A 26,858-nucleotide genomic window follows, 5' to 3' on the forward strand; every position below is an offset into this window, starting at 1 on the left:
AAACTTGGCTGGTATCATCAGGAGAGTCACCTGACAATGCTCTGAAATTTTGGTGCCGCTAGACTAAAAACTGCGCCCCCTGCAGGCCAAAAATGGAAAAAAAACCTGAAAAATAGAAAAAGCCATAAACGAACCTGCAATTTTTGCGCCCACCACAAGGTGGCGCCCGGGGCACTTGTCCCCGGATGTCCCCATGGTAGCTACGCCTCTGGTTTCAGGTTTTGCCAGCCATGGGAACAGGAATGGAGGGTTGGTCGGGAATTTTCGAATGGGAACCGGAATTGAAGGTTGGATGCGTATGTGTAACTCTTTTCCCTCTGCCCCCTCTTTCCTCGTATCTCTATGACCATCTGGCAAAGCGATTTCCTCTTCCGCCCAGCTGGGAAGGAGAATCAACCTGGTGGGAAATTTGGAGGCTCATGCATCAACGAAGGGAAGCAAAGAGTTAAAGGAGCAAAATTTGGAAGGTGGGTGGGAAAAGCTCATGCGGGAGACAGAAATTGGGGTTATATATGGAATAGTTTCCCAGTCTCAAACTACGCAAAACACAATTATTCAAGAGGGCTTTCTGCATTGGTAAATAGGACTGAATTGTAATGAAATTATCTGAAAGTTGCATTGGTAAATGGAAGGGAACTGTAACCTATACGACTGTATTTCTATATGTTGCAGACTAGATAATTAAACTGCTGAAGGTATGATATGTAAAATCTCATGCGTTGTTTCAGCTGTTGGAGATTTCTGTTGTTTTTCAGATTTCTGTAGTCTAGACCTTATCGTACTGTTCATTGGCTGTCCCATCCTGTTGAATATACTTGATTTATGCTATGTAATCCCTCTTGAGTCTCACTGAGAAAGGCCAACTATAGATAAGCAAATAATAGTACTTCCAGAAGGGTAGCTATGTTAATCTCTCACAGCAAAAGAAAGACACAATGAAAATGGAGACTGATGGCATGTTAAAAACTAGGAAATGTTTATTCTCCATAAGAAGGAGTGGACACTAGCCATGAAAAGTGGTGTTGTGAGAAATCCCCTAATATTTCATGGTTTGGGAGGGGGAGAATTTGGGGAGGGAGACCCAAATTCCCCTGTGAAGCTTTCAGAACTGCTCCCCCGAAGAGTTTGGATTTATACCATGCCATTCTTCCTAGTGAGGAGTCTCAAAGTGGCTTACAAATGCCTTCCCTTCCTCTCCCCACCACAGGCACCTTGTAAGATAGATGGAGCTGAGAGAGTTCTGAAGAACTGTGACTAGCCCAACGTCACCCAGCAGGCTTAATGTGTAGGAGCGGAGAAACAAATCCACTTCACCAGATAGGAATCCTCTGCTTAGGTATGGGGGTATGTCTTCATGCATCCTTGTTCCAGGAGGGGGTGGAAATAGCTTTTCTGCTTTTCATTGCATTCTCTCGAAACTAGGGATGACATCCCTGGACTAAGAAGTTCCTGGAGACTTGAGGGTGGATTTTGGTGCATTCCACTGTCGAACAGCCCTAACTGTCAGGAAGTTCCTCCTAATGTTTCGATGGAATCTCTTTTCCTGCACCTTGAACCCATTACTCCTTGTCCTAGTGTCTGGAGCAGCAGAAAACAAGCTTGCTCCCTCTTCAACGTGACATCCCGTCAAATATTTAAACATGACTATCATGTCACCCCTTAGCCTTCTCTTTGTCAAACTAAACATACCCGGCTCCCTAAGACTTCCCTCATAGGGCGTGGATTGCAGACCTTTTACCATCAGGAGCTTTGAATTCATTTAAGATAGTCAGATATTCCTGTACCACTTCTTTATTGATTCTGTTGTGAATTTCACCTACTGTATCTTCTGTTCCATTTTCCCCTGCATGAGCACTGTTTTCTTTTTGAGAAAAGACCAAGATTAAGTAGTTCTGCCTTTTCTCTATCCCCTGTTAGCATTTTCTCCATTCATTTATTCTATATTTTTTGTTCCTTTTTCTATGGACATGCCCAAAAAACCCCTTTTTGTTGTTTTTAACCTCTCTGGCAAGCCTCAGGCCATTGTGAGCTTCAGCTTTTCTGACTTTCTCCCTACACGTCCTCGCTATTTGTTTGAATTCCTCTTTGGTGATTTCCCCCCTTTTCCATTTCTTGCACATGTTCTAGCTCAGTTGAAAGTTCTTTAGACATCCATCCTGGTTTCCTTAGATAGCTCCCATTTTTCCTCCTCATTGGAACTGTTTCAAATTGTGCCTTCAAGATTTCACTTTTAAGAAATTCCCATCCATCATGCACTCCTTTCTCTTTTAATATTTTTAACCACGGGATCACATCCAGTAGTTTCCTAAGCTTACTGAAGTCTGCTTTCTTAAAGTCCAGGATGTGTGTCTGAATATACTCTTTCCACTGTGTAACAGACTCTAGGAGAACATGATCACTCTCACCTAAGGATCCTGGTCAGAATTGCGTTTAGAATTACACTTGATTGAAGCTTCGCCAGCATTTTGCCACTGCCACGCTGGACAGGGGCTGATGGGAATTGTAGTTCCTGAACATCTGGAGAGCCGCAGGTTCCCTACCCCTGATCCTACCACTTCCACTCCACTAATCAGATCATCATTATTGGTTAGAAGCAGATCTAAAATAGCCATTCCCCTTGTTGCTTCTTCCACCTTGTGGACCATGACATTGTGTGAAATTTAGACTATAATTTCCAGCACTTGATGAACTTTTGCCCACTTTGCTGTCTCCCTCCCCCACATAACTCAGTTTAAAGCCCTCCTGATGAGGTTTGTGAGCCTCCTAGCAAAAATGTTCTTACCTACAAGTGTGAAGTGCAACCCATCTCTTGCTAGTAGTCCCTCTTCATGAACCTGCAGACCATGATCCAAGAAACCAAAATGTTCCTGGTGGTACCGCCTGTGAAGCCAGTTATTCCCCTTTACTATTCTTCTTTCCCTCCCCGGGCCATGTCCTTCAACGGGGATTCCCTTTTAGTGCAGGCACGTTTCAGAGGCTCTGGCTTCTCTTCCTGTCGCATGACTGCAAGAGCTTGTGACTTCCTGCCACAGAATGGATTCCTTGCTGTATCCTGGTTTTTAAGGGTGACTTCCAGATGAAAGATCTCTGCAATAGAGTGTTTCTCCCTAAAAACTATCTTGAACTAAATAGGATTATGTAGGAAACTGGTACAAAATACTGTTGTCTGGAAAATAAAAATCTCCCTCTTACCTTCTCTCCCTTGCAGGCAGTGAAATAACTTTGGTGTCACATTCCATACCATCTTTTCTTGTGGGCAGCTACTATGCAACCGGCTCAGGTAAGGGGACCATACATTGGCAAGGAACATTTTGGGTGCCCCCTTTATTTGGGATCTATGTCTTTGGCGTCTGATACTGAACACTGTTCAAACTTTTTTATTAGACAGCCCTGACATCTGTAGTTCTTCTCACCTGAAGTGAAGATCAGGATGCAGTTTTATATTATCAGCAGACAGCCTCTTGTCTTGACTGCGATGACCTTTCAAAAATAGTCCTTGGAATCCAGTGAGCCCTTGTCTGAGTAGCCAGTTACCTTCTTATTGATTTATTGATTGCATTACAAAATTTATATCCTGATTTTCCACCAAAATGGGGGCAATCAAATGGTTTAAAACATACATGATAAAATCATGTTCTGAACAATTATTAAAACTGACCCCCTCACAACTTCATTTAAATGATTTTAAAAACAGTTTTAAAAACACAAAGCAGAGTTACTATATACAAAAAACATAAAAATGATGGTTAGTAACAAGGGATCATTGAGGGAATACCAAATGAGTCACGTCTTCTAATGTGTTGTAGTAGTTAAACGCAGGTGAACTCCAATCTGAAAAACTGGGTTTGATTCCCTACTCCTCTGCATGAGCGGCAGACTCTTATCTTGTGAACCTGCTTATGTTTAACTCTGGTGTGCTCAGTGCTGGACAAGTCCCACACCCCCACCAAACAAAGGTGAAGCTTTGAACCTGCAGGGAAATTCCCAGTTACTTCACTATAATTTCCCCACCCCCTTTCATATTGCAAGCAAAAATTGTTTGTGTGTTAAGGAGGAAGAGGGAACACTATGAGATGGTAACTTGTCTTTGAGGAAAGACTTTCTTCTTTCAGTGTCCAGTGGTTTTCAAGGAGGAAGCTCTGTATTTCCAGGAGGGAGAATCATCTTTGCTGAATCCTAGCCAAGCAGCTCTGCACAGGGAAGTCAAGCTGGAGAATTGTGGGGATGTGTTTTCTTTGGGTAAGGCTTCCTCATTTCCCTTTTCACAGCCTAACCTACCTCAGAGAATTAATGGAGGAGAGAGTGAGGTAAGTCACGTTTTGCTCAAAAGCCTTCTTCAGGGGAATCTTTTAGTTTTGCAGTAGTTTTTCCACATAGAAGTTCAATAGCCCCATCATTCTTGGTCTTATTTTTTATCTCCTGTGATTGGTAGGGCCTGTTTATTTCTATTGCCTTCCCCAAGCATATCTCTGCCTGCCTCTGCTGCTGTCCTTTCTTCCCCGGCCTACCTCCTTTCTCCCCTACTAATATGAGTTAGTAGTGTTGCCAGATACCCCCTGGCAACCAGTGGGGGGCAATGAGGTAGCCCTTACCAGCAGTAAACTGGGGCCTTGGTCTGGTCAATATTGATGCGTGAGTGTCATTTCTAGAAGTTATGATAATTTTGCCAATGACAATAGAAGATGCTGCAGTATTTGGACAGAAACTCTGTGGTAGAACCTGTATTTTTCATAGTTTTTTACCCAAATACCAGAGTGTCTCCCATGTCATCAGAAACATTATGTCACATGCTGATGATAACCATGGCCATGGCCTCAATTTAGGGCTGGTAACCATGGCCATGGCCTCAATTTAGGGCTGGTAATACCCCCACCGGCTAGCTTAACATTACTTGGGGGAGGCCTCCCCCGTGGCAGGGGCCTGGTAATCCTGTGAGGCAGCCTTAAGGAAGAATCAGCTCATGTATGGTCTTTCCTCTGTCCCTCAGCAAACCTAAGCAGGTTATGAGGATTTTTCACAAAGTCCGAGCATCATCTAGCACCTTTGGATCCATCTAGCTACTCTTTGGCCTACAGATCAAATGGTGACCCAGAATTCATGAGAGGCATTTCCATGGAGTGGATTTTAGGGTTTTGTTTTTACCTCTGTCTTACAGAAGTGCCTGTCTGTGTCTCTTCCCCCTTCCTCTCTCTTCCCCCATTTCCACTCCTCAATACTCCTTGCCTTCCTGCCTGCTGAACTTGTATAGTTGCATTATAGGAATAGGGTGAAAAACCCTATTCCTGCAAAGCCAGAAGGAAAATGGACTGAAACGAGAAAAGATGATTGTGAAAAAATAAAGACCTCCAGTGCAGTGTGATTTTTTGAGTCTCAGACTGGGATCTAGGAGACCTGAGATGCACTGAGGGACTTTGGGCCTGTCATACTCAGCCAAATATACCTCACAGGGTTGTTGTTTTGAGGGTAATATTGATGTGGGGTTTGCACTATTTTCCCCAACTTTCAGATTCAATTGACCAAAGAGTCACCAGATAATTCCTGTCCTGACTGTAAACAAAGTTATTAACAGCAGTGGTTTGCAGAGAGCCACATCACAATTGACATCATCCAGAAGATCTGCATTTACTTCCATCCCTGCCCTGAGACAAACACAGCTCACAGCTTACTCATTCCTCCAGTGGAAACCACCTACTAACCACAAGTTCTACCAGACAAGGGCCATGCCTGTTCTTGAAACATGGCACAGGCACGACATAGGAGAACAGGGCTTAGAAAAGCCAGAGAGACCTCCTGGCTCACTGAGTAACAGTACATTAAAGTATTAATAGTTAAAATCTGCCCTGACCAGGCTAGCCCCATCTCATCAGATCTCAGAGGCTAAGCAGGGCAGCTACTAGTCAGTATTTGAATAGGAGACCACCAAGGAAGTCCTGGCTGCTACACAGAGGCAACAATGGCAAAACCACATCTGAATGTCTCTTGCCTTGAAAACTCTATGAAGTCACCTTAAGTTGACTGCGACTTGATGGCACTTTTCCCACACACAGTTAAAATCTGGCAGTGCAGTTTATCTAACGGTGGGAGATTATCTTGTAGGGTTTAGCTTTAGAAAGGTGTGGAATCTAAATTCATTCCCTTGTTATTTTTCTTCATAAGTTTGAGGAGGATCACAACATCTGCAGATGAACATCTGAGACTCGTATTTTATTGTATTTATTTCATTTACCTTTCTCATCAAGAAGAGGCATACTGGGGGCAAATGGTGCCCAGAGACATCCATTCTCCAAGTGCCCCCCCGCTACACCTGGGGTGGGGCCCACCCCTGAGCCCCGCCCCCTTCCAGCTGCCAGTTCGGAGCCATAAGCCAGCAGTCCCTTCTGCCCTCCCCTCTGGAGAAGACAGAAGCAACTGGAAGGCTCCGTGCTGTGCTAGGGCCTTTGCTTTTATAAGCTTGGGGGCAGGGCCATGCCCCCTGAGCTTATAAAAGCAAAGGCCCCAGTACAGAGCCTTCCAGTTGCTTCTGTCCTCCCCAGAGGGGAAGGCAGAAGGGATTGCCGACTGCCGGCTCTGAGCCGGTAGCTGGGAGGGGGCGGGGCTTGGGGGAACTGGGAGGGGGGCGAGGCTTGGGGGGTCCTCTGGCTTTATGACAACATGGGCGGGCCGAGGGCGCCAGAAGACGACAAGGCAGAAGGACTTCCTGCTGCCTTGCTGTCTTCCTGGTCATGTGGGGGGCCGAATTAGAAAATAAAAGAAATGAAACAGTAAAAGGTTTTTGGTCGGTAATACCCCCAGCAGTAGTGTATAAGCAGTGTAAAGAATGCAATGACAAAAGTAGAACGTGATGCAGTAAAAATGGCACGATTCATATAAGCAACAGTGAAATATACACTCCTACTCCCTTCATATTTTATTTTATTTATGTCATTCATAGTCCGCTGATCTCACTGAGACTTGAGGTCGATCACAGTGTGAGAGAAATCAACAGGAATGGGACATCCAATAAACAATATTATGGGGACTGTACTGCAAAAATCTGAAAATGAGCAGAAAATCTGAAATCAGAACTGGAATCAAGGTGAAACGAAGCATAAGCATTAATATAGTGTGTTAAGCAATGTGGAAAGTAAGCAGTATGTTTGTGCTTACAGCAGCAACCATCAGTACAATCCAAAGTAGTATAGGCCACAGTTCCTATCTCTTTACCAAATCATCATTTTGAAACGCAGTAGGTTGACTCTGTCAAAAAGGATGTGGACAGAAAGGAACGGGTCCAGAGGAGAATAAATATAATCAGACTAGGATAATAGAAATCTGAAATTCAACATGGTATTACGGCCAAAAGGCCGTAATAATAAATATCTATCTATCTATCTATCAACATGGTACAAGCAGGGAACTGTCAAGAGCTTACAAAGTACAACATTTCCTGTCCGCCCCCTTCCTCTTTTCTCTTTCTTGGAAGTTCCCATAGACTTCCCCTTTTCCTGCTTCTTTCACACCTTCTCACCCCCACCCAATCTGCCTTTATCTGCCCTGCCTCCCATCTTCAGTTTTCTATCAACTGCCCATTCAGCCTGTACTAGGGAAAACTGGCCAAGTTGTGTGATGCTGGCTGAGCCAGAATCAGTTGCAAGTACGTGCAACAGACACCTTATTTTCCCTTGTATCATTTTCCAAAACTATTTTTCTTCTCCCTCTGTCAATTACCATACCCTCACCCATTCCTTGCTTCCTTCTCTCATCCCCATCCACCAGTCAACCTACTTTTGTTGGTCCACTTTCCCTCCTTCTGTCTTCTGACAGCCTTTCCACAGGAAAAATCTGGCCAAGTTGTACAGTGGTGAACCTGCAATGAGTTGTTTGGGTACCTCACCTTCCACTTAATCCCCTTCCTCAGACTATTTCATGTTTCTGTCCTGTTTAGGGTTCAAGCCTCACAATTAAAACTGATCTCCAGACTACAAAGGTTGGGTCCCTTGGAGAAAATGGCAGGTTCAGAAAATGACCTGTATGGCATCACATCCCTTCTGAATGCCCTCTCCTCTCTAAACTCTGCCCTTTCCAGGTTCCACTCCCCAGTGTTCAGGAATTTTCCCAAATTGGTGTTGGCAGCTCTGCTCCTCCTGACATCCCCTACATCTTCAACTTTTCCTGCTGCTTTTTCTCCTTCCCACCTGCCCACCCACCTTTTATCTGCCTCCCATCTTCCTCTATATTTATTATTTATTTACATTATTTAGATCCTTTGTCCACAATGGGGACTGAAAGCAATTTACTTCATCCCCTCTCCTCCATTTTATTCTCATAATAATTATGTGCAGTAGGTTAGTGTGTGTGTGTGTGAGAGAGAGAGAGAGAGAAAGAGCCTGGCCCAAAGTCACCTAGCCGCCGTGGATATCATGGGGCCTGCTGTTGAACAGTTGCAAACTGCTGGTTTGCACTATAAGCATGCAAGTCATGTGGTAGCAGGGTACCCAGTAGTTGTTAGAGGCCTGGCCACAATGAGTCTTCCTTGAAAAACCAAAAGAGGCCTAGAAAGGTCTCTGGGCCCTGCTTTTTAATAACAGAAACTGAGGCTTGAAGGCTGAAAATACGGTTATAATTACCTAGCAACCGCTACTGAGGGCTTTCATTTCTTAAAGCTATAGGTGCTGCTTCATATAATCATGGACTTTTAAAAAATGTTTGTTTTTTAGATTTCAGATTCAAAGGAGCCTTTTCAGGTTTGCAGAAAGATTTCATGGCTTCAGTCTCTGAATTTAATTAACCATAGATTTGGCTGTGCTGAGACTTAGACATAAGGATGTTAAACAGTGCAGAAAATGCAATAGTATAAGTATAAAAACAAACCTCTACAAAAGAGTCCATCTGAGCATTTACAATGCAGAATGATAGAAGCATGGCAGCCTTCATAGAGTCTCTAATCATCTTAAAGGTTTATGGAACTGGTCAAGAACTATGATCTGTCTCTATATAATATCTAGGCTGGATCTGTGTTGTATACGTTCAGGGTGGGGGACAAAACTTTGCAGGCTTGTGGTACCTTTTCAGTTTTGCAGATTAAGATTATTCTCTGGGGTTACCAAAGTTGTTTATCTCCTATGACAAATAAAGTACCAAAATTAAATAGGTTGAGGATCCATATTTGTTTTAATTCTTCATGACTATTTATTCAGTGTGATCAGAGACTCCTTTTTTCAACTACATTTGTAATCTGTATTTGTTTATTCCATCAGCTGATGGACAAGTCACTGAAGAAAGTAGAGTACCCTATGAAGTTTCATTGGAAAGAATCAAGGAAGGAAAGGAAGAGCCCTTTGGGAATCAAGAGGAATCTAGGGGGCAGGAGGAAAGTCAAGCCCCACACTGGAATATTACTGACCATGGTGATGACATCCAAGCTGATGGGATCTCAGCCCATCAGGACAACCATAAGGGGGAGAGAAAGAATGAGTGCCCCATGTGTGGGAAGACATTCAGTTCTAAATCAAACCTGAATGCACATTGCAAAATCCACAGTGCAGAGAAACCATATAAATGTCCAGAATGTGATAAGAGCTTCAGTGATAGCAAAAGCCTTACTTTGCATCAAAGAATCCATACAGGAGAGAAACCCTATGCATGTTTGGAATGTGGAAAGAGCTTCAGCCGGAGCACAACCCTTACTACACATCAAAGAATCCACAGGGGTGAGAAACCATACAAATGCATGGAGTGTGGAAAAAGCTTCAGTGATAGTACCAGTCTTAGCTCCCATCAGAGGATCCACACAGGTGAAAAGCCATTTCACTGTCTGGAGTGTGGAAAAAACTTTGCTTATAGTGCAAGCCTTACTACACACCAAAGAATTCACACAGGAGAGAAACCTTATCAGTGCTTGGTGTGTGGGAAAAGCTTCAGCGATAGCACAAGCCTTAGCTCCCATCAAAGAATTCACACAGGAGAGAAACCATATAAATGCTCAGAGTGTGGGAAAAGCTTCAGTGAGAGCACAAAGTTGACTTTGCATCAACGAACACATGCTGGGGAAAAACCTTATAACTGTTTGGAGTGTGGGAAGAGATTTGCTTATAATGCAACTCTGAGTAGACATCAAAGAATCCACACAGGGGAGAAGCCATATAAATGCCAGGAGTGTGGAAAAAGCTGCCGTGATAATGCAAGCCTTCGATCCCATCAAAGAATCCATACAGGTGAAAAACCATATAAATGTTCAGAATGTGGAAAGAGCTTCAATCAGAGCTCACATCTGACAGTACATCAGAGGATTCACTCAGGTGACAAGCCATATAAATGCCTGGAATGTGGAAAGAGTTTCAGTAATACCACACATCTCAGTTCCCATGAAAGAACTCACACAGAGGAGAAACCGTATCATTGCTCAGAATGTGGAAAGCGCTTCAGGTCCAGTACAGCCCTTACTGCACATCAAAGAATACACACTGGGGAGAAACCATATAAATGCTTAGAGTGTGGGAAAAGCTTCCACAATACTACACATCTTAATTCCCATGAAAGAATCCACACAGGGGAGAAGCCATTCCATTGTTTGGATTGTGGAAAGCGCTTCAGGTGGAACAGAGCCCTTACTTCACATCAGAAAATTCATACGGGTGAGAAACCTTATAAATGCCTGGAATGTGGAAAGAGCTTCAGGTGGAGTGCTCACTTTACTGCCCATCGAAAAATGCACACAGCAAAGACACCAGAAAATGCGTAATGCTGTCATGAGAACTTGTATGTCAACCATTACTGTTTAATAAAGAACTCACTACATAAATGACTTGTTACAGAAGAAATTTCATGGGCAGTGAAATCTTGTAGTGCATTTTTTATCCTATCCTTCCTCCAGGGAGATAAGGGTGGTTTACATGGTCCTCCCCTCCTCCATTTTATCTTCATAATAATCCTGTGGGGTAGGTTAGGCTGAGAGTGACTAGCCCAGATGCTGCTCTATATGTTTCATGACAAACACGAATTTTAACCCACGTTTCTCTGGTCCTAGTCCAATGCTAACCTCTATTGACTGCTCAGTTTTTCATTAATCACTAAAGAATGTACCTGTGAACATCCCTGAAAATGCTTAGCCAGTATCTTACACTTTTACCTGGCCTCATCATAATGTTAGTTGTAGATGGCTTAATAATTATAATAATTACAAATGAAATAACAAAAGCAAATTGTCATGTGACCTTTAAAATAGCAGAGTTACACATTTGAAGTCTGTTGAAGTCAGTTGGAGTGTCATTTGGTTTAGGAATACTCTATTGAGGCCCCAGATAACTGATCTTATTTGAAATATGCATACAGAAATGTGCATACAGAAAAATACCTACATTTAAATTAATCTTTGCTATTCTGTACATTATTTCTAATATTAGATCAATAGCACTTTTCTGCTGGACAGGTCCATGACCAATTGTTTTAAAATTACTCTCCGGGATGGGGATTCATAATTATTTGAACGTTAGGACATTCTTGAGAGTGTCAAGCACTTTCACTATAATTCTGTGGCCGTTTTCCCTCAGGGTTGTTTCAAGAAAGACATTATTGCCATATTTTGACATTTCTCCTAGAGTAGTAAGTTTATATTATGTCCCATCTTTTGGTCTGTTTTCATAATGTTCTTCTCTTCTTCCATTGGGTGATAATTGCCTTTTTTGCCATCAAGTTGCAACCAAGTTACCGCAGCCCTGTAGGATTTTCAAGGCAAGAGATGTTTAGAAGTGATTTGCCATTACCTGCCTCTGTGCAGCAACCCTCACATTCCTTGGTTGTCTCCCATCCAAATACTGACCAGGGCCAAGTCTGCTTAGCTTCCAAGGTTAGACAATATCAAGTTAGTCTTGGCTATCCAGGTCAGGGTGGTAATAGCCTTTCCCAGCTTATGTACATATTCACATTTTTACACTAAACAGTGCTTGCTATCTGTTGCTCTCCTGTGCTCCAGTGAAAGGTGATGTACAGCTACCCATGCTCAATTGGGGCATCAACTCTGCGAGACCAGAATACTTAAAACAAACTGTAATCTGAGTGTTTTGTGTGTGTTTGTGCACTGAAGCCACAGCTGAATTATGCCAACCTCTTAGGGTTTTCAAGGCAAGAGACCTTTAAAGTGGTTTGTCGTTGCGTTCATCTGTGTGGGCTGAGAGAGTTCTGAGAGAAGCATGACTGCCCTAACGTCACCCAGCAGGATTCAGGTGGAGGAGAGGGGACTTGAACCAGGTTCTCCAAATTACAGTCTGCTGCTCTTAACTACTACACCACTACAATGGGAATGGGCTCTCATTCCCATTGTGCCCTTTCCCAAAACATTTGATACTGAGTGAACTTGAATACTTAAACAGCTGCTTATAAACGTGTAAATCTGTAGTCATTTGGATACATTCTAGATTCTCATACAAATCTGTGAATGCCTACTTGTTTGGCAATGTGGGTACTAAGGAGTGGGAGAGCCTTCCCTATCTGAACAGAGGGGCCACTAATGTATTTCTTTTTTTTTCTTTCTTTTTTTTAAAATAAAGTTTATTATATATTCACATAATTACAGAAATCAACACAAACACACATTTACATACCTACAACAATCGTAATTTTACAATTGTCAAATAATTAATTAAAATGTTTCCAGTTTGGCTGCAACATTTATGAAAAGATAAGAGATTAAAGTAATCTCTGTCGTTTTTTTTTAACCTCTCTACGTTACTTCTGTCTTTTCTTCTGTTATTGGAATATTTTTCCTTATACAGTCATATTAAACAAAAAGTCCTATACTATCAATAAAGATTGTTGCAAACCATTTATACTGTTTTTGCTAGTACTTTTAGAAAATTAGAATTTGAGTTTCCTCAAAAATATGCCTCCTCTTTTCCTTCTTAAGAGAAATAACTATCTTATTATTGTTTTGTTAAGAAGAAAAAAAATATTACCATTGGCTAATGAATTTCTTGACCACCAGTGAGAGTGGGCCACAGCACACATATGAACACACACATGAAGTGCCATACTGAATCAGATCTTTGGTTTATCAAAGTCAATACTGTCTACTCAGACTGGCAGTGGCTCTCCGGGGCCTCAAGGAGAGGTCTCCCTCTTTTAACTAAAGGTGCCAGGGATTGGACAAGCTGTGTGCTGAGCAGATGCGTTGCCAGTGAGCCACAGTCTCTCCCCAGTAGGCCAGAAAGAGCTGCCTTTCCTTCCAGTGGCCTTTTGTCCTGTTGCCTGATGGAACTATGCTTGCTGGGGCAGCCATGCTACTAAGTGGGTGATTTGGGAATGCTCCAAGAGCAGTGAATTGTTTCTCATCTTGGAGCAGGCAGAAGTGGGGTTTTCTTCCACAGGCACCAAGATCTCTCAGACTGTCCCTGATCCTTGTGCTGCTGCCTGGGAAGAAACAAAAAAAGGCACACAAGTGGTTGTGACCAGTGGTTTTCAGCTGGACATGATTGATTTCAGAGTCTTTCTTTTGCTGCTTTCAATGGCCAACAGAACAATCCTGATTAAAGTTAAGTCCAGTTATGTCAATGGACTCAAGATGGCATAACTTTAGTATTGCACTATACTAAGGATTGTTCACAACCTGGAAAAGAAAAAATGCCCTGTCCCTTAAAATAAACTTAATTATCAGGACATGTATTTTACCTCCTTGTTTTGAAAAGCTTCAAATGCCCATTTCCACCATTAAAGGGACAATACTTTTTTTCTCTCCAGTTGTTGGCAATGTGAACTGTTTGTCATATCACATCAACGTGAACTGTATGTCATATCATTTTTCTGTGTAAATCCACCTGTTTGTTTTTGCCTTCAAGGCTCAATGTGCCTTCCTTTTTCAGTATTTAATACAAAAAGCCAGGGTCGTGTAGTGGTTAAAAGTAGGTGGAATCAAAAGTGGAGAACCGGGTTTGATTCCCCACTTCTCCACCTGAGTTGCCGGGGCTAATCTGGTGAATGAGCCAGATGTTTTTCCGCACTCCTACATTCCTGCTGGGTGACCTTGGGCTAGTCACAGTTCTCACAGGACTCTCTCAGCCCCACCTACGTCACAAGGTATCTGTTGTGGGGAGAGGAAGGGAAAGGAGCTCATAAGCCACCTTGAGTCTCCTTACAGGAGAGAAAGGGATATAAATCCAAACTCTTCTTCTTCCCTTCCTTTCCACCACCCACAGCAGACACCTTGTGAGATAGGTGACGGCCTTTGGAGGTTTTTAAGCAGAGGTGGAGGGCCCACTCCCAAGGGCATAGTAGGGGACCTAGAATATTAATAGGGGGCAGAGTCACCTGGGGGATGTGCCTGGGTGTGGGGAAGGGCAGGGAGGCTAGGGTCATCCCAGTGCTTATGGGCAGAGGGTGTTATGGTGCTGGGGGTCAGAAAAAATGGTTTTCAGAAGACACACTGGATGTCTTCAGGCCATTGCTCCTTTGGCTCTGCTACCCATCCAAAAGGAGGTAGGGAGGCAGTCATTCTGCCCACTGGCCTGCTGCTGCTGCTTTTGAATGCTAGATCAGCCCTGAATAAGACAGCACTCATCCAGGATTTGATTCTGGATGAGGGGGCCGACCTGGCTTGTATAACAGAGACCTGGGCGGGCAAGCGGGAGGGGGGTAGAACTGACCCAGCTTTGCCCCCCAGGTTATCAGGTGCAGCACCAGCCCAGACTAGGGGGTGGTAGCTATAGTCCACAAGGAGTCATACACATTCACCAGGCGCCTCTCCGGTCCTGTGTCTGGAGTTGAAAGTTTGTATTTGGGGTTTGGTCAGAGAGACAAGTTGGGACTGTTGCTGGTGAACTGCTCACCTTGCTGCCCAACAGCATCCCTGTCTGAGCTGGCACAGGCAGTCTCAGAGGTGGTGATGGACTCCCCTAGTCTCAGAGGTGGTGATGGACTCCTAGAACTGTTGTTCTGGGAGATTTCAACTAAAACACTGAGGATGTCTCTGATAGACTGGCTCAGAACCTCATGGCAACCATGGGGCTATCTCAATTTGTATCGGGACTAACCCATGTAGCAGGGCATTCTCTATCTGGTATTTACAGCAGTGGGAGTGGGGGTTGATCTGTTGATTGGAGCGGTGATGAAGGGAGGGGAAACTGCGCCCGGGACGCAATGGTGGCGCCCAGGACGAGCCGCCACAGATGTCCCCATTGCAGCTCCACCTCTGGATGGGAAGGCTTTTACAAGAGTACATCCTAACCAGACAGATAGGTCTTAATATCAAAGAATGCTCAGGTGGAGGTTATCTCCCTCTTCAAGCATTAGAGGAGAGAGGGGGGGGGGATCTTGCATTTTTATTAAACTACTTTTATCCCATGATAATACTGTAACCTGCCTCGAGTCCTCAGCAGGGAAGGCGGCTTATCAGTGAAGTCAACAAAAATATTCACAAGCTGATTCAATTTCTACATTTCAACATAAATGCAAAGGAATCTAGAAGTGATTTCAAGATTCCCTTTGCACGTGCGACTCTTTTTGCGGGGAGAGGGAGGTTGCGTCAAGACGCAGGCGACATCAGCCCCTCCAGTGTGCATCTCTGGAGGAGGGGAGCTCAATAAGAAATCTGTAACTTTGCCTCTTATGAAGGCTCTATGGCCAAAGGGCAAGCGGCTCCATGTGATCAGAGAGCCACTTCCGGTTCCCAGTCGAATTTGATCAGGCTGTGCTCAACCCCAGTAAAGTATCACAAAGAGTGCTCCTGCCACGCATATGGGGGGATTTTGTCGCGACCAAAACCGGAAGAGTTGGGTTCCTGGGCAGCTCCCTCCTTTCCCTATCTCTGCAGCCGTCCCCCATTCCCCTTCCTCTTCCGCCTATTTGGGGGAGTTGGAAGTTGGGGGTCTCTTTTGTACAAAAGGGGAGCTGAAGAAAAAAAGGGGGGGGGCAAGTTGCAACATCTGGGAGGTGAGAGGGATGGAGGAGGGGGGATTAAATCTGCTTGCTTTTTAAATAGCACGGGGGGGAGGGGGCGTGCCAATCCAACGGCTCTGCGGTTGTGTTGTTGCTACTGCAAATTTTCTGTAGTAAGTACTTCCACCAGTTTGTGTAGGGCCTTTTGACAGAAGAAGTGGGGGGAGGAGTGAAAGGTGTGCTGCAAAGAAGTCCATTTTTTGCTTCACCCCCCTCCCCAGAAAATTTTAGGTTTTGACCTAGGCTAAAACAACGAACCCCCCCCCCCCCCCCCCCCCCACACACACACACTCTGCAACTGGGCTTGCTGCAGTAACTCTTGGATGGTGACTCGGGGCGTCCCAGTTTCTTGCCTTCTTGAAAGTTTAGTTGCACTTGAAGAAGGAGATCGAAGGAGCGTCACCTTTCCTGGCTAGCACTCTGGTTGTTAGTGCTCAGGGGTGGTGTATAGAGAAAGAGCCGTCAAAAAAGATGGATTTTAAAAGGGTCTTGTAAGGAAACAAAGAAAGGTGGATCTTTGCATGACCAGGGAAGCTTTGGGGCCATTCTGACTTCCCTGGCCTGGAATCTGACCATATAGCTGATCTCTGCAAAGATATGGGTCATTGGGGGCGGGGTGGTGGTGGTTCACATTTTCCTAGAAATGGAAGGACGCCCCCTCCTGTATATATTGTGAGACTTCATGTGTGCCATTTCCTCTAGTCCAGAGGTAGGGAACCTGCGGCTCTCCAGATGTTCAGGAACTACAATTCCCATCAGCCCCTTCCTGCATGGCCAATTGGCCATGCTGACAGGGGCTGATGGGAATTGTAGTTCCTGAACATCTGGAGAGCCGCAGGTTCCCTACCCCTGCGTAGTCTGTCTCAGAAAAAGATGTGAGTAGGGTTGTATATTACTCTGTCCTAGAACTCAACATGCCAGACCTTGTGGCAGGGTCCTAGTGCCTACCTAGCCCCCCATCAGTTTGAAAGTAAACCTACATGAATTACAAATGCTCTTGAATCAAAGTACTATGTTTAATAATGGACAAAATAATGGTTTTGACAAAGGCAGCATGTAAAAATGAATGTTAATTCTCATATTTATTTGGGACTATATTCTACGGTGGAAGTATACAGTTTTCTTGGCCTCTGCACCTCAACTGACTGTACTAACATCTTTTTCTGAGACAGAATATAATAAAAGACTTGCAACTGCCAGTGCCTGGGCTGTGGATTTTTTTACAGGTTAGTAATCAGTGTTCCAATTATCAGTCCTGTTTAAGTTGTATATTTTTAACAGTGCTATGTAGCTCTGACATGGATAGCCCAGGCTAGCTTGATCTCATCAGGTCTTGGAAGCTAAATGAAGTAGGCCCTGATTAGTACTTGAATGGGAGACCACCCAGGAAGTCCAGGGTAGCTATGTAGAGGAATGGCAAACCACCTCTGTTATTCTATGGCTGTGAAAGCTCTATGGGATTACCATGAATACTGCTACTTCATGGCTTCTTCCACTCTTGTTTTAGACTCTTCTTATGATCTTGCTGGTTTGTTAAAATTAATCCTCTATTTCTGACAGGTTTTCAGTGGTTGTGACTTTATTGGTGTGGCGTTTTTATTTTGTATGGATAGGTGACAGAACTTGTCCTGGTACATAAATAATATTTCCAGTTAGACAAATGGGTTTTCTTGTACTGGCTTTTTGTTGATTTCTTGGTCTGAATGGGGAGACTCTTTGGCTCTTTAGTTGTATTTATTTACTTATTTATAACTTGCCTTTCTCCACAATTGGGACTCAAAGCAGCCTACAGTGTGTCCCTCTCCTCCATTTTATTCTCACAACAAACTTGTGAGAAAGATCTGCTGAGAGTGTGTGACTGGCTCAAGGTCTGTGGCAGAGCGGGTGTTCAAACCAGAATCTCCTGAATCCTCATCTGATGCTTTTAACTACTGCAACATAGTGACTCTCTTATCAAAGATTGCTGACATAAGAATTGGCTGGGGGGAGGAGGATGGAGACAGAGATGAAGACCTGTCCAGACATCTAGGTGAAATAGAAAAAAGGAAGAGTAGGGGAAGAAGAAAAGTTGGTTTTTATACCTTTTATGTCTGCTGTAAGGGGTCTCAAAGTGACTGTCAATCACCCCCCCCCCCATGCTGCCCTAACAGGTACCTAGTGAGATAGGTGGGGCTGAGAGGGTTCTGGGTACCTAGTGAGATAGGTGGGGCTGAGAGGGTTCTGGGAGAACAGTGACAGGTTCATGGTTAATTTGTAGCCTTCATGTGGAGAAGTGGGGAACCGAACGTGGTTCTCCAGACTGGAGTCTGCTGCTCTTAACCACTACACCACACTGGCATCTGTTTGGCTTACCCTCTTTGGGTATTTCTAGATCAAAAGTAGTTCCTTGAACCCAACCAGGATGACAGGCTCAAATTCTGCAAACAAGAAAAATTTGTGAAGTTTAAAAATCTTTCCATCTCCTTTGCCTCCCTCACAGCCCTGGGAAGAGCATTGGAGTCACACTCCAGATTCTTTCCTCTTTTGGGTGGAGTGGAAAGGGCTGCTATGGATCCTGCTCAGGTAAGGAATTAATTATCAGGGAAGTATACGCAGAACACATTAGGATCCTCTTCCTTGTTAACAAAGACTTTCAACTTTTGTCCAAACACAGATCTTTCATTGTTTAACTTAAGATTTACTGGAAAACTTTATGTAAATAGAAATTAGGTTCTCTTTTCTTATATTTTGAGCTTTTCAGGTTTATTAGAAAGAATGATCTCTAAATTGCTCATCAAAGGAGCAACAAACACCATACTACTGTTTAACTTAACTGTTTAGGTTAATCAACAATGTGATTAACATAAATTTGATTAACCTAAATCCATTAGGTTGATGTTTTCCATCAAATTTATTTATATGCTGCCTATACCACAGAGCCTGAGACAGTTAATAAGTGATATCTTGTTCTAAGGTAAGATATTAAATGTTCCCAAGTTTCTGTGTACGATTCCAAACTTTGATTTCTTATCAAAGATGATAGTTTATCTCTTTCTGCAAATTCAATTAATTTAAATATCCAGTCTTCTATGTTAATTATAATTGTCAATGTATATAAGTGGGGCTTTATTTGTTAATTTGTATTGATGTAAACAGGAATTTAAGACTTTGTTTTAATTTTATTATTCAATAAAGGTCATGAACAACAACAACAAAAGAATCCTGTTCCTTGTTTGTGGGGCCCAAGTGAGCCTCTCTTTTGCCTTCAAAATAAAACAGGAGTCTAGTGGCACCTTAAGGTGTGTGTATGTATAAAATGTCATCAAGTTGCAGCCAACCTATGGCAATCACATTGTAAGGTGTTCAATTAAAGAGACTGACAGAGGTAGTTTGCCTTTGCTTGCCTCTGCCTAATAACTTTAGCATTTCTTGGTGGTCTCCTCTGCAAATACTAACCAGGGCTAATCTTGCTTAGCTTCTAAGATAGGGCTATCTGGGCTATCTAGGTGAGGGCCCTTAAAGACTAACCAGATTTATCCTGGTATAAGTGTTTCTGAGTCAGAGGTCACTTGAATAGATGCACCGAATATACATCTGTAGGAAACATATTTGTATTTAAAATCAGATGCAATAGAAACTTATATGCACAATGTTTCTCAGTTTCTCTACTAAAGGCCCTGGAGAGCTGCTTTCAGTCTGAGTAGACAAGTGGTTTGATGGACCAGTGGTTTGATTAGCTATAAGACCAGTGGTTTTGATTATGGTTTGCATATGAGGTTGCTGATGAGCTGGCCAAGTTTCCCTCTTTCTTGGCTGGATAAATGCCAACCAGCCATGAAGACTTTTTCCTGCAGGGAAATATCCAGTTACCTTCCCTTCTTTTCACCTCTCAGGTGGTGAGCAGAAGTCTGTGTGTTGAGAAGGGAATTACGTGGAATGAGAAATAATGTGGTGGTTTCTCTCTCCTGTCATCCCCTCCCCCCATCCCGATCCAGAGGCTGATGACCTCTGAGGAGATGGCTGTGTGTTTCACTGAGGGAGGACCAGCTCTGCCAGACTTGAACCAAAGCACTCTTCACAGGAATGTAACAGGAAATGCTGGGGATATGTCATCTCTTGGTATGGTTCCCTTTGCTCCAATTCAGTATTTGACATGGGTTTTTATTGTTGCTGTTGCTGATTACTGTCAGGATTCCACCAACCAGCCTGCTGTGCCCCACTTTTGCAGCTCAAACCTCAGTTTGATTGACATCATTTGTCAAAAAAGTTCAAAATCTAATTTTTGAAAGATGCAAATCTTGCAAAGTCAGCTGCTTTGAGATCAGAAGCTACAGCAAGGGCTGTTTAACCACTAAGCATATTTAATTTACTTATTAAAGATCTTCCTACTTGAGAGGGTTTACCGAAAAAGCAAACATTAGACCTAATCCTATACCTGAAATTTAAAAACAGTATTGTATCACCCATTTAACAAGAGTCTTTAAAAAAAAATCAGCCAAAGTTACTTCTCTCCAGAAGGGCAAAGGAACTGGAATGTGGCATCTTTCTCTTTCCATCTGATCCAGTTTTCTAGCTGGTAGGTGGTGGTTCAGTCGGGGAACATCTGTTTTGTATGCCAGAGGTTCCACTTTCAGATCCTAGCATCTCAGTTGGGATCTTGCAGTGGATATCCACTTGAAGTAATTCCCAGAAGAGCTTTCCAAGTGCACGGGGAGCCAAAAAAGCAAAAAAACCACACTTGCTGCTAGAAAGCCATCCTAGGGCTGCCATGGATTCACACCACCAAAAAAGTAGCATAACTCCATGAGCTGGTGGCGAAGTGAGGGTGGCAGTCGACTAACATAAGCTCTGCCCTGGCCATGCCTCTGGAATGTCTCTGTGAAACCGGCACAGACAGCAGAGCTGCGGGAGCACTGGCGGGTTGTGGGAGTCACCCGCCAATGCATCTACTCCTCTGCCTGGGCAAGTGCCATGGGGAGGACATATCCACCAGCTTAGGCTGGCGCTGCCTCCAGCAGTGGATTCAGCCCCACCTTTTTATGGGGGCCCCCAAAATGATTCAAAACAAGACTATTTTAAAAATTGTATAGAGTTCAAAATATTCAGTCCCTTCTCTGAGCCTCTGCCTAGGCCAGTGGTGGCGAACCTATGGCACGGGTGCCAGAGGTGGCACTCAGAGCCCTCTCTGTGGGCACGCACAGAGTCATCCCCCCCCCCCACATCTAAGCTGGCCTGAGCCACTGGGCTCGATTATTAACATTAAACCAAATACCTAGTTTTGGGGAAGCAGTATAGGTAACCCTGTTAAGTGCTGTTAAGCCCCACTGATTTTCATGAGAAGAACTAAAGCACAATCCTTTACCTGGGAGTAAGCTCGGTTGCTGGCAATGGGGCTTGCTTCTGAGCAAACCCTCCTAGGGCCATGATTCACCTGTTGGAAGAGTTGCAAAACCACTGACTACCACCAAGCTTACTCCCAAGTAATGCACACCTTGGAGTCAACCGTTTTTTCTAAACTAAAACCTCAGTAGTCAGGTTAAATTGCCGTGTGGGCACTTTGCGATAAATAAGTGGGTTTTGGGTTGCAATTTGGGCACTCGGTCTCGAAAAGGTTCGCCCTCACTAGCCTAGGCCAATGCCTGAAAGACAGAAACTCACAAAAGGAATATTTACAAAAGAAACAACAATAAACCTAACCCTTCCTAATCTTATCAGTAATATCTCCTTTTCTTAACTACCTTACTTTTAATAAATTCCTATCTGTGTAGCTTCACCCTTCCTAGAATGATCTTCTTTTCTAAAAACCCTGCCCAGTTCTTCCCTCCTCTTTCCTCAGCCTCTCCCCTTCAATCATATCATCCCAACCAGTCAGAACGCTTCCCTTCTCAGTGTCACTCCACTTTTCTCATGTTCAGACATACCTGGTAAACCATACACAATTCACAACCATTTAAGGCATTACAGACCCTGCAAGCATTACCTCAAAGCCCTTTTATGTTACAGAGACAGATGGTGAATTCATTTGGTTCATGTAACAGGTAAAACAGACAGCACTGAGTTATTACTGACTCATGGGATGATGTCACATCATTACATTTGCTAGGCGGACTATGTTTATTGGGTGGTTTGGTTTGCCATTGCCTCTCTTGGTTGTCTGCATTTTACCGACAGCAAGCTAAATACTCATTTTACTGATCTTGGAGAGATGGAAGACTGGGTCAACTTTGAGCCAGCTACCTAAAACCAACTTCTGTTGGGATCAAACTCAGGTCATAACCAGAACTTTGACTGCAGTATTGCAGCTTAGTACTCTGTACCACAGGACTCAGTCTTGGCTTATGACAGTGGTGACGAACCTATGGCACGGGTGCCAGAGGTGGCCCTCAGAGCCCTCTCCGTGGGCACGCCCCCCCCCCCCCCACATCTAGGCTGGTCTAGGCTGCTGGACTCGATTATTAGCATTAAACCTAAGACCTAGTTTTGGGGAAGCAGTGTAGGTAACCCTGTTAAGCGCTGTTAACCCCCATTGATTTTCATGCAAAGAAGTGGCCTTGATCCTTTACCTGGGTAAAAGCAGTTTGCTGGCAATGAGGCTTGCCCTATGAGTAAGCCCTCCTAGGGTAGAGCGTTCACCAGTCGAAGTGACTGCATGATTTGTTTTAAACCAAAGTCACCGACTACCACCAAGCTTACTCCCAAGTAACCCACGCCTTGGAGCCAACCGTTTTTCCTAAACTAAAACCTCAGTATTCAGGTTAAATTGCCATGTTGGCACTTTGCAATAAATAAGTGGGTTTTGGGTTGCAATTTGGGCACTCGGTCTCGAAAAGGTTTGCCATCACTGGCTTATGACATCATTTAAAAATACAGAAGCTGCAGGGTGGATTGAACCATCATCCCCAAAACCTTCCCCCAACTTAAGTGTTCCCTTCTCCAATGGAAGAACCGCTGAGTTTGGAGGTAGACTTCTTAGACTGGAAAGAAGGTTCACACTTGAGCCACCTTTGCTCAGCGGAATGGTAGGAGAGAGGTAAGATCGACCCCACCATCCTGTTAATTCAGCATCTTAAACTAGGCCTGGAAGTCTATGTGTTGTGGTGTGGATAGATTGAATCTGCTGTTCACCTCAGTCACCATGTGCGTACAGAAACAGTTGGCTGCTCACTTTTACACCAATTGGTGCTTTCATTACATTTTCCAGGGAAACCAGGTGAAGTATAAAAGCATGCCGCTTACTAGCTAATGAAGAATGCAAAACAAAAACAAAACAACCCTCTCTCATTGAGCAAAAATGAATAGGAAATATTGACATTTATTTTTATGAGATTTTCTTGGTTATTCGGGCATCATGTTAATGACGTTTAAGAAGATCAGAATGGGGGAGAAGAAATTCAAGAGAAATTAAATCCACACCCAAGCTTTACTCTTCCTCTGCTTTGTGTGTTATAGCAGCTGCTGTTGTATAGCACAGACAGGGCCAGTACATACAGGCTGGAAGAGAATCTCCCCCACCCCTGCTAGTACCTTGGAGGCCATGCCCTGGTAATGTAGTTTCCAGTGTGCCTTAGATTTGCTTTCAGTCTGCTGGGGTGCCTGCCTGCTCACAAGGGGCAGAGGGAAGGGGAGAAGGAAGAGAGGGGATACCAGTTTGGAGGTGTGTAATGACAAATTCAGATCCTCTGAAGATGCCAGCCACAGATGCAGGCGAAACGTCAGGAGAAAATGCTGCTGGAACACAGCCATACAATCTGGAAAACCCACAACACTCTAGTGATTCCAGCCGTGAAAGCCTTCAACAATACGACAAATATAATGGAAATAAAGCTTTTCTGAGACAAATGCTTTTACCCGCCCCCCTACTATAATATAACCTGTGAGAAAGAGAGCATTGCTGGATCAGACCAGTGGTTCATTTTGGTCAGCATCCTGTTTCACACAGCGGCTACCCAGTTGCCCTGAAGGACCAACAAACATGACAGGGGCTAAGACATTGCCTTGAAGTTCCCTGCTGGAGATGAGTTTCAGAGCGGTAGAGCTTCTACATGTGTAGATCCTCTTTAGTCACCACAGCTACTGATAGACCTATCTTCCATGAACCTAAGTGGTATAGAAATTTAATAATAAAATAAAACGGCCTGATCCCCTTTTAAAACTATCTGTGTTTATGGCCATAATTTATTCACTAAGGTAAAAATTTATTTCCTTTTATCCTATCACCCATCAATATTGGCAGTGAAACAGACCTTCTGTAAAACAGCACCAAGTGATGATTTTATTGCTGCTTTTAAATGTTATTTTAAATACTATTTAATTGTACCGTCTTTACATGTTGTACACCGCCCAGAGCCCTTCGGGGATGGGGCGGTATAAAAATATAATAATAATAATAATAATAATAATAATAATAATAATAATAATAATAATAATAATAATAATAATAATAATAATAATAATAACAACAACAACTTTAGTCCAATAGATAAGTTTTGCAAGTAAATTTGTTAAGTTAAATTTCTCAAATAGGAAACTTTCATACTACCATCCAAATGTTCTAGTCCTCATAATTCAACATCTGGCTTCTAATTTGCCCCAGTAGACAAACACTGACACAGTCAGATTAAGTTTTTGAATGAAAGTAAATCGAAGTGTATTGTTAAGCGCTATGCACAGATCAATAAAATAATACAAATGTATTTATTTTTATAGTGTACCTTCCTCACTGAGACTAAAAGTAGATTGCATGGTGTAAGTCAATGCAATCACGAGGATGAGCCATCAAATAAGCAATGTAATAGGATTACAGAAATATGGAAGAAGAATTAGACGTGTGTACCACCATGCCACTTTCAGAAGTAGAAAATGATGACGTAGTAATGCATACTGCAAACAGATAATATATATTGCATGCAGTAGTATAATCTACAGTTCAGTAAACTACCCTTTTGAACAAAACCAACAAATACAGAAGCAGAATAATGGGCCAGTGTCTAGTGCATTTTAGGCAGAACTATGAAAAGAAAGCCTATAGACCAGTAATGGGCTGATTAGATCACAGTTACAGCCCAATTCAGAATGGTGGGGTCAGGGGAGCTCCAGGGACAGTGCAGCGACTGTGGCCCTGCACCGCCTCAAAAGGGGCTTCAGGTGGTGTGCGAAGGAGGGAAATTGAAAAGCTCTCCTGCTGCCCAAAAAGCCCCTTTGTGCCATACTTTCCAGATATGCAAGTCTATGGCTGAGGAGGGAGGCATTCCTGGGCTGAAACCTCAGTGGAAGCCAACTAAAGTCGGCTTCATTCCCAGGAATACTCTTGACCCACCCCACACTGTGCCAGCATGTTCTTAGATGTCAGCGTAGCTCCTGGGCAGTTGACATTTTTGAGTTTGGCTGCTGTGGAACTATGCTCATACGACAGCATCTTGCCTCTCCACCAGTGTAGGTTCCACTTAGGTGGGCCTGGTGGTGTGGGCCTCCACCACTCTCACAAGCTGTTTCCCTCCTCCAATCTGGATTGGCCCCTGAGATATACAATAGCCTAGCCTCACTGTCACTCCAGATGTCCAGTTCAAAGCTAATCTAAGCCCTTTAAGTATGATATGGTTAAGATTTGTCATAAATTTAATTCTGAACTGGCACCATTGGTATCCTCATTGTCATCTGGAATGATCTAGAAATACTTTAGGTCTTTAGGTGATTACAGAGCTAGAAGAAGTGGGTTGCTCAAGATATAACCAGCTTGATGATAATATGGTGATTTCCTATGATATATCTGTTAGCTGTGGGTGATATTTCAGGGCTGAGCTACCTGCAATTTAAAAACCTTTTTGGCAGCTCAAATGAGAAAGAAAGGAAAATGAGAAGTTTGAGAAATTATCACTAGAGGAATGTAAGAAACAGTTATCAAATTTTTATTAGCTATAAGTAGGTTTATCTAGCAAACCTATTAAAAACACACAGAAAAATAAGACTCAGGTGTAAAACCTTGAATAGATATCTCAATGTGAAAATTTCTATTTAAAAGAGTCTCCATTTGCCTTACACTGTACATACATAATAAAAATGGGAATCCAGTGGCACTTAACTCCAAGTAAACAAGCTAACATATATGGTACAATGAGTAGAAAATACTGGCACTGTAAAACTGTAAATGCAAACTTTTCCCATGTATGGTGGATTTTCCCCTGAGCTGTAAAAGTTTGGCAAGATAGAATCTCGAATGGAATAGGGTTTAAACTCTTGTTAATTCTAGAGTTGGGCTTAACTGTGCAGATAAGATGCCAAACATGTTTAAAGACTTGATATTAAATTCAGTGGCCAAATTCTTCACTAAGACCTTGTTCCTAAGAATAGTTTGAATAACATTTATGTATAATTAATTACAGCATAATAATGCTATTTTTAATCTCTGTATATTACTTTTACAGTTGTATGTAAATTGTGCTGCTAAAGTGATGTCCACTGATCTTTTGGTCATAATAAATGTTGATTGACATGTCTTGAGATCATCCTGTTATCTGAGGTTCAATTCATTTAATTTATTTTTTCATTTGTTGGCCTTCAAATTGAACTGGAAGACCTTTTAGGCCAGAAGGCCCCTGGCATACTGGTTATTACTGTTTTGATTTCTTTCTATGAGTGGTGCTAGTTTTATACTTATTCCACAGTTTTATATCAGCTGTGACAGCTTCTGGCCTGACAGTTGCTTGCTTGCTTGGTTTTATTTACTGTTTTGGATGTACCTGTTTTCTGCTCTTTATGATTTAATGCAAGCTATTTGGGGAGGGTTTTTTTCCCCTTTTTTTGGAAACAAAGGTGGGGTTTGAACTAAACAAAATGGCTCATGCTTACAAAAGTTGCAAAAGCTCTTAAGAGGCCTTCCACCAGTTAATTCTCCAGGTGAATCTGATGAAGTCAGCTTTAACCCATAAAGTCTTATGCCCTGGAAAAATTGGTTTGTCTGTAAGGTTGTTGTGGGAATC

At 43.1% G+C, this 26,858-nt stretch overlaps 2 protein-coding genes across 7 annotated transcripts in view; one reads left to right on the forward strand and one right to left on the reverse strand.

Annotated features, from left to right (window-relative positions):
• The window catches only part of LOC125428717 (zinc finger protein 135-like), a 42,041-nt gene extending 31,261 nt beyond the window's left edge, over positions 1 to 10,780 (forward strand). The window contains exons 1-5 of one of the 6 annotated variants that reach the window (XM_048489290.1): positions 349 to 467; positions 1,208 to 1,336; positions 3,209 to 3,280; positions 4,113 to 4,239; positions 9,237 to 10,780. In XM_048489290.1, coding sequence (XP_048345247.1) covers positions 3,266 to 3,280; positions 4,113 to 4,239; positions 9,237 to 10,720 — 1,626 coding nt within the window. In that variant the 5' untranslated portion in view covers positions 349 to 467; positions 1,208 to 1,336; positions 3,209 to 3,265 and the 3' untranslated portion in view covers positions 10,721 to 10,780. Of the gene's footprint in view, positions 1 to 348; positions 577 to 1,207; positions 1,337 to 3,208; positions 3,281 to 4,108; positions 4,240 to 6,931; positions 7,076 to 9,236 lie in introns of those variants that run through there. The other 5 variants (XM_048489291.1, XM_048489289.1, XM_048489292.1 and 2 more) reach the window with 5 other exon arrangements.
• The window catches only part of LOC125428579 (putative zinc finger protein 66), a 206,604-nt gene that overhangs the window by 128,933 nt on the left and 50,813 nt on the right, over positions 1 to 26,858 (reverse strand). The window lies entirely within an intron of this gene.

This window comes from Sphaerodactylus townsendi, linkage group LG03 (assembly GCF_021028975.2).
Source record: "Sphaerodactylus townsendi isolate TG3544 linkage group LG03, MPM_Stown_v2.3, whole genome shotgun sequence".
NCBI lineage: Eukaryota > Metazoa > Chordata > Lepidosauria > Squamata > Sphaerodactylidae > Sphaerodactylus > Sphaerodactylus townsendi.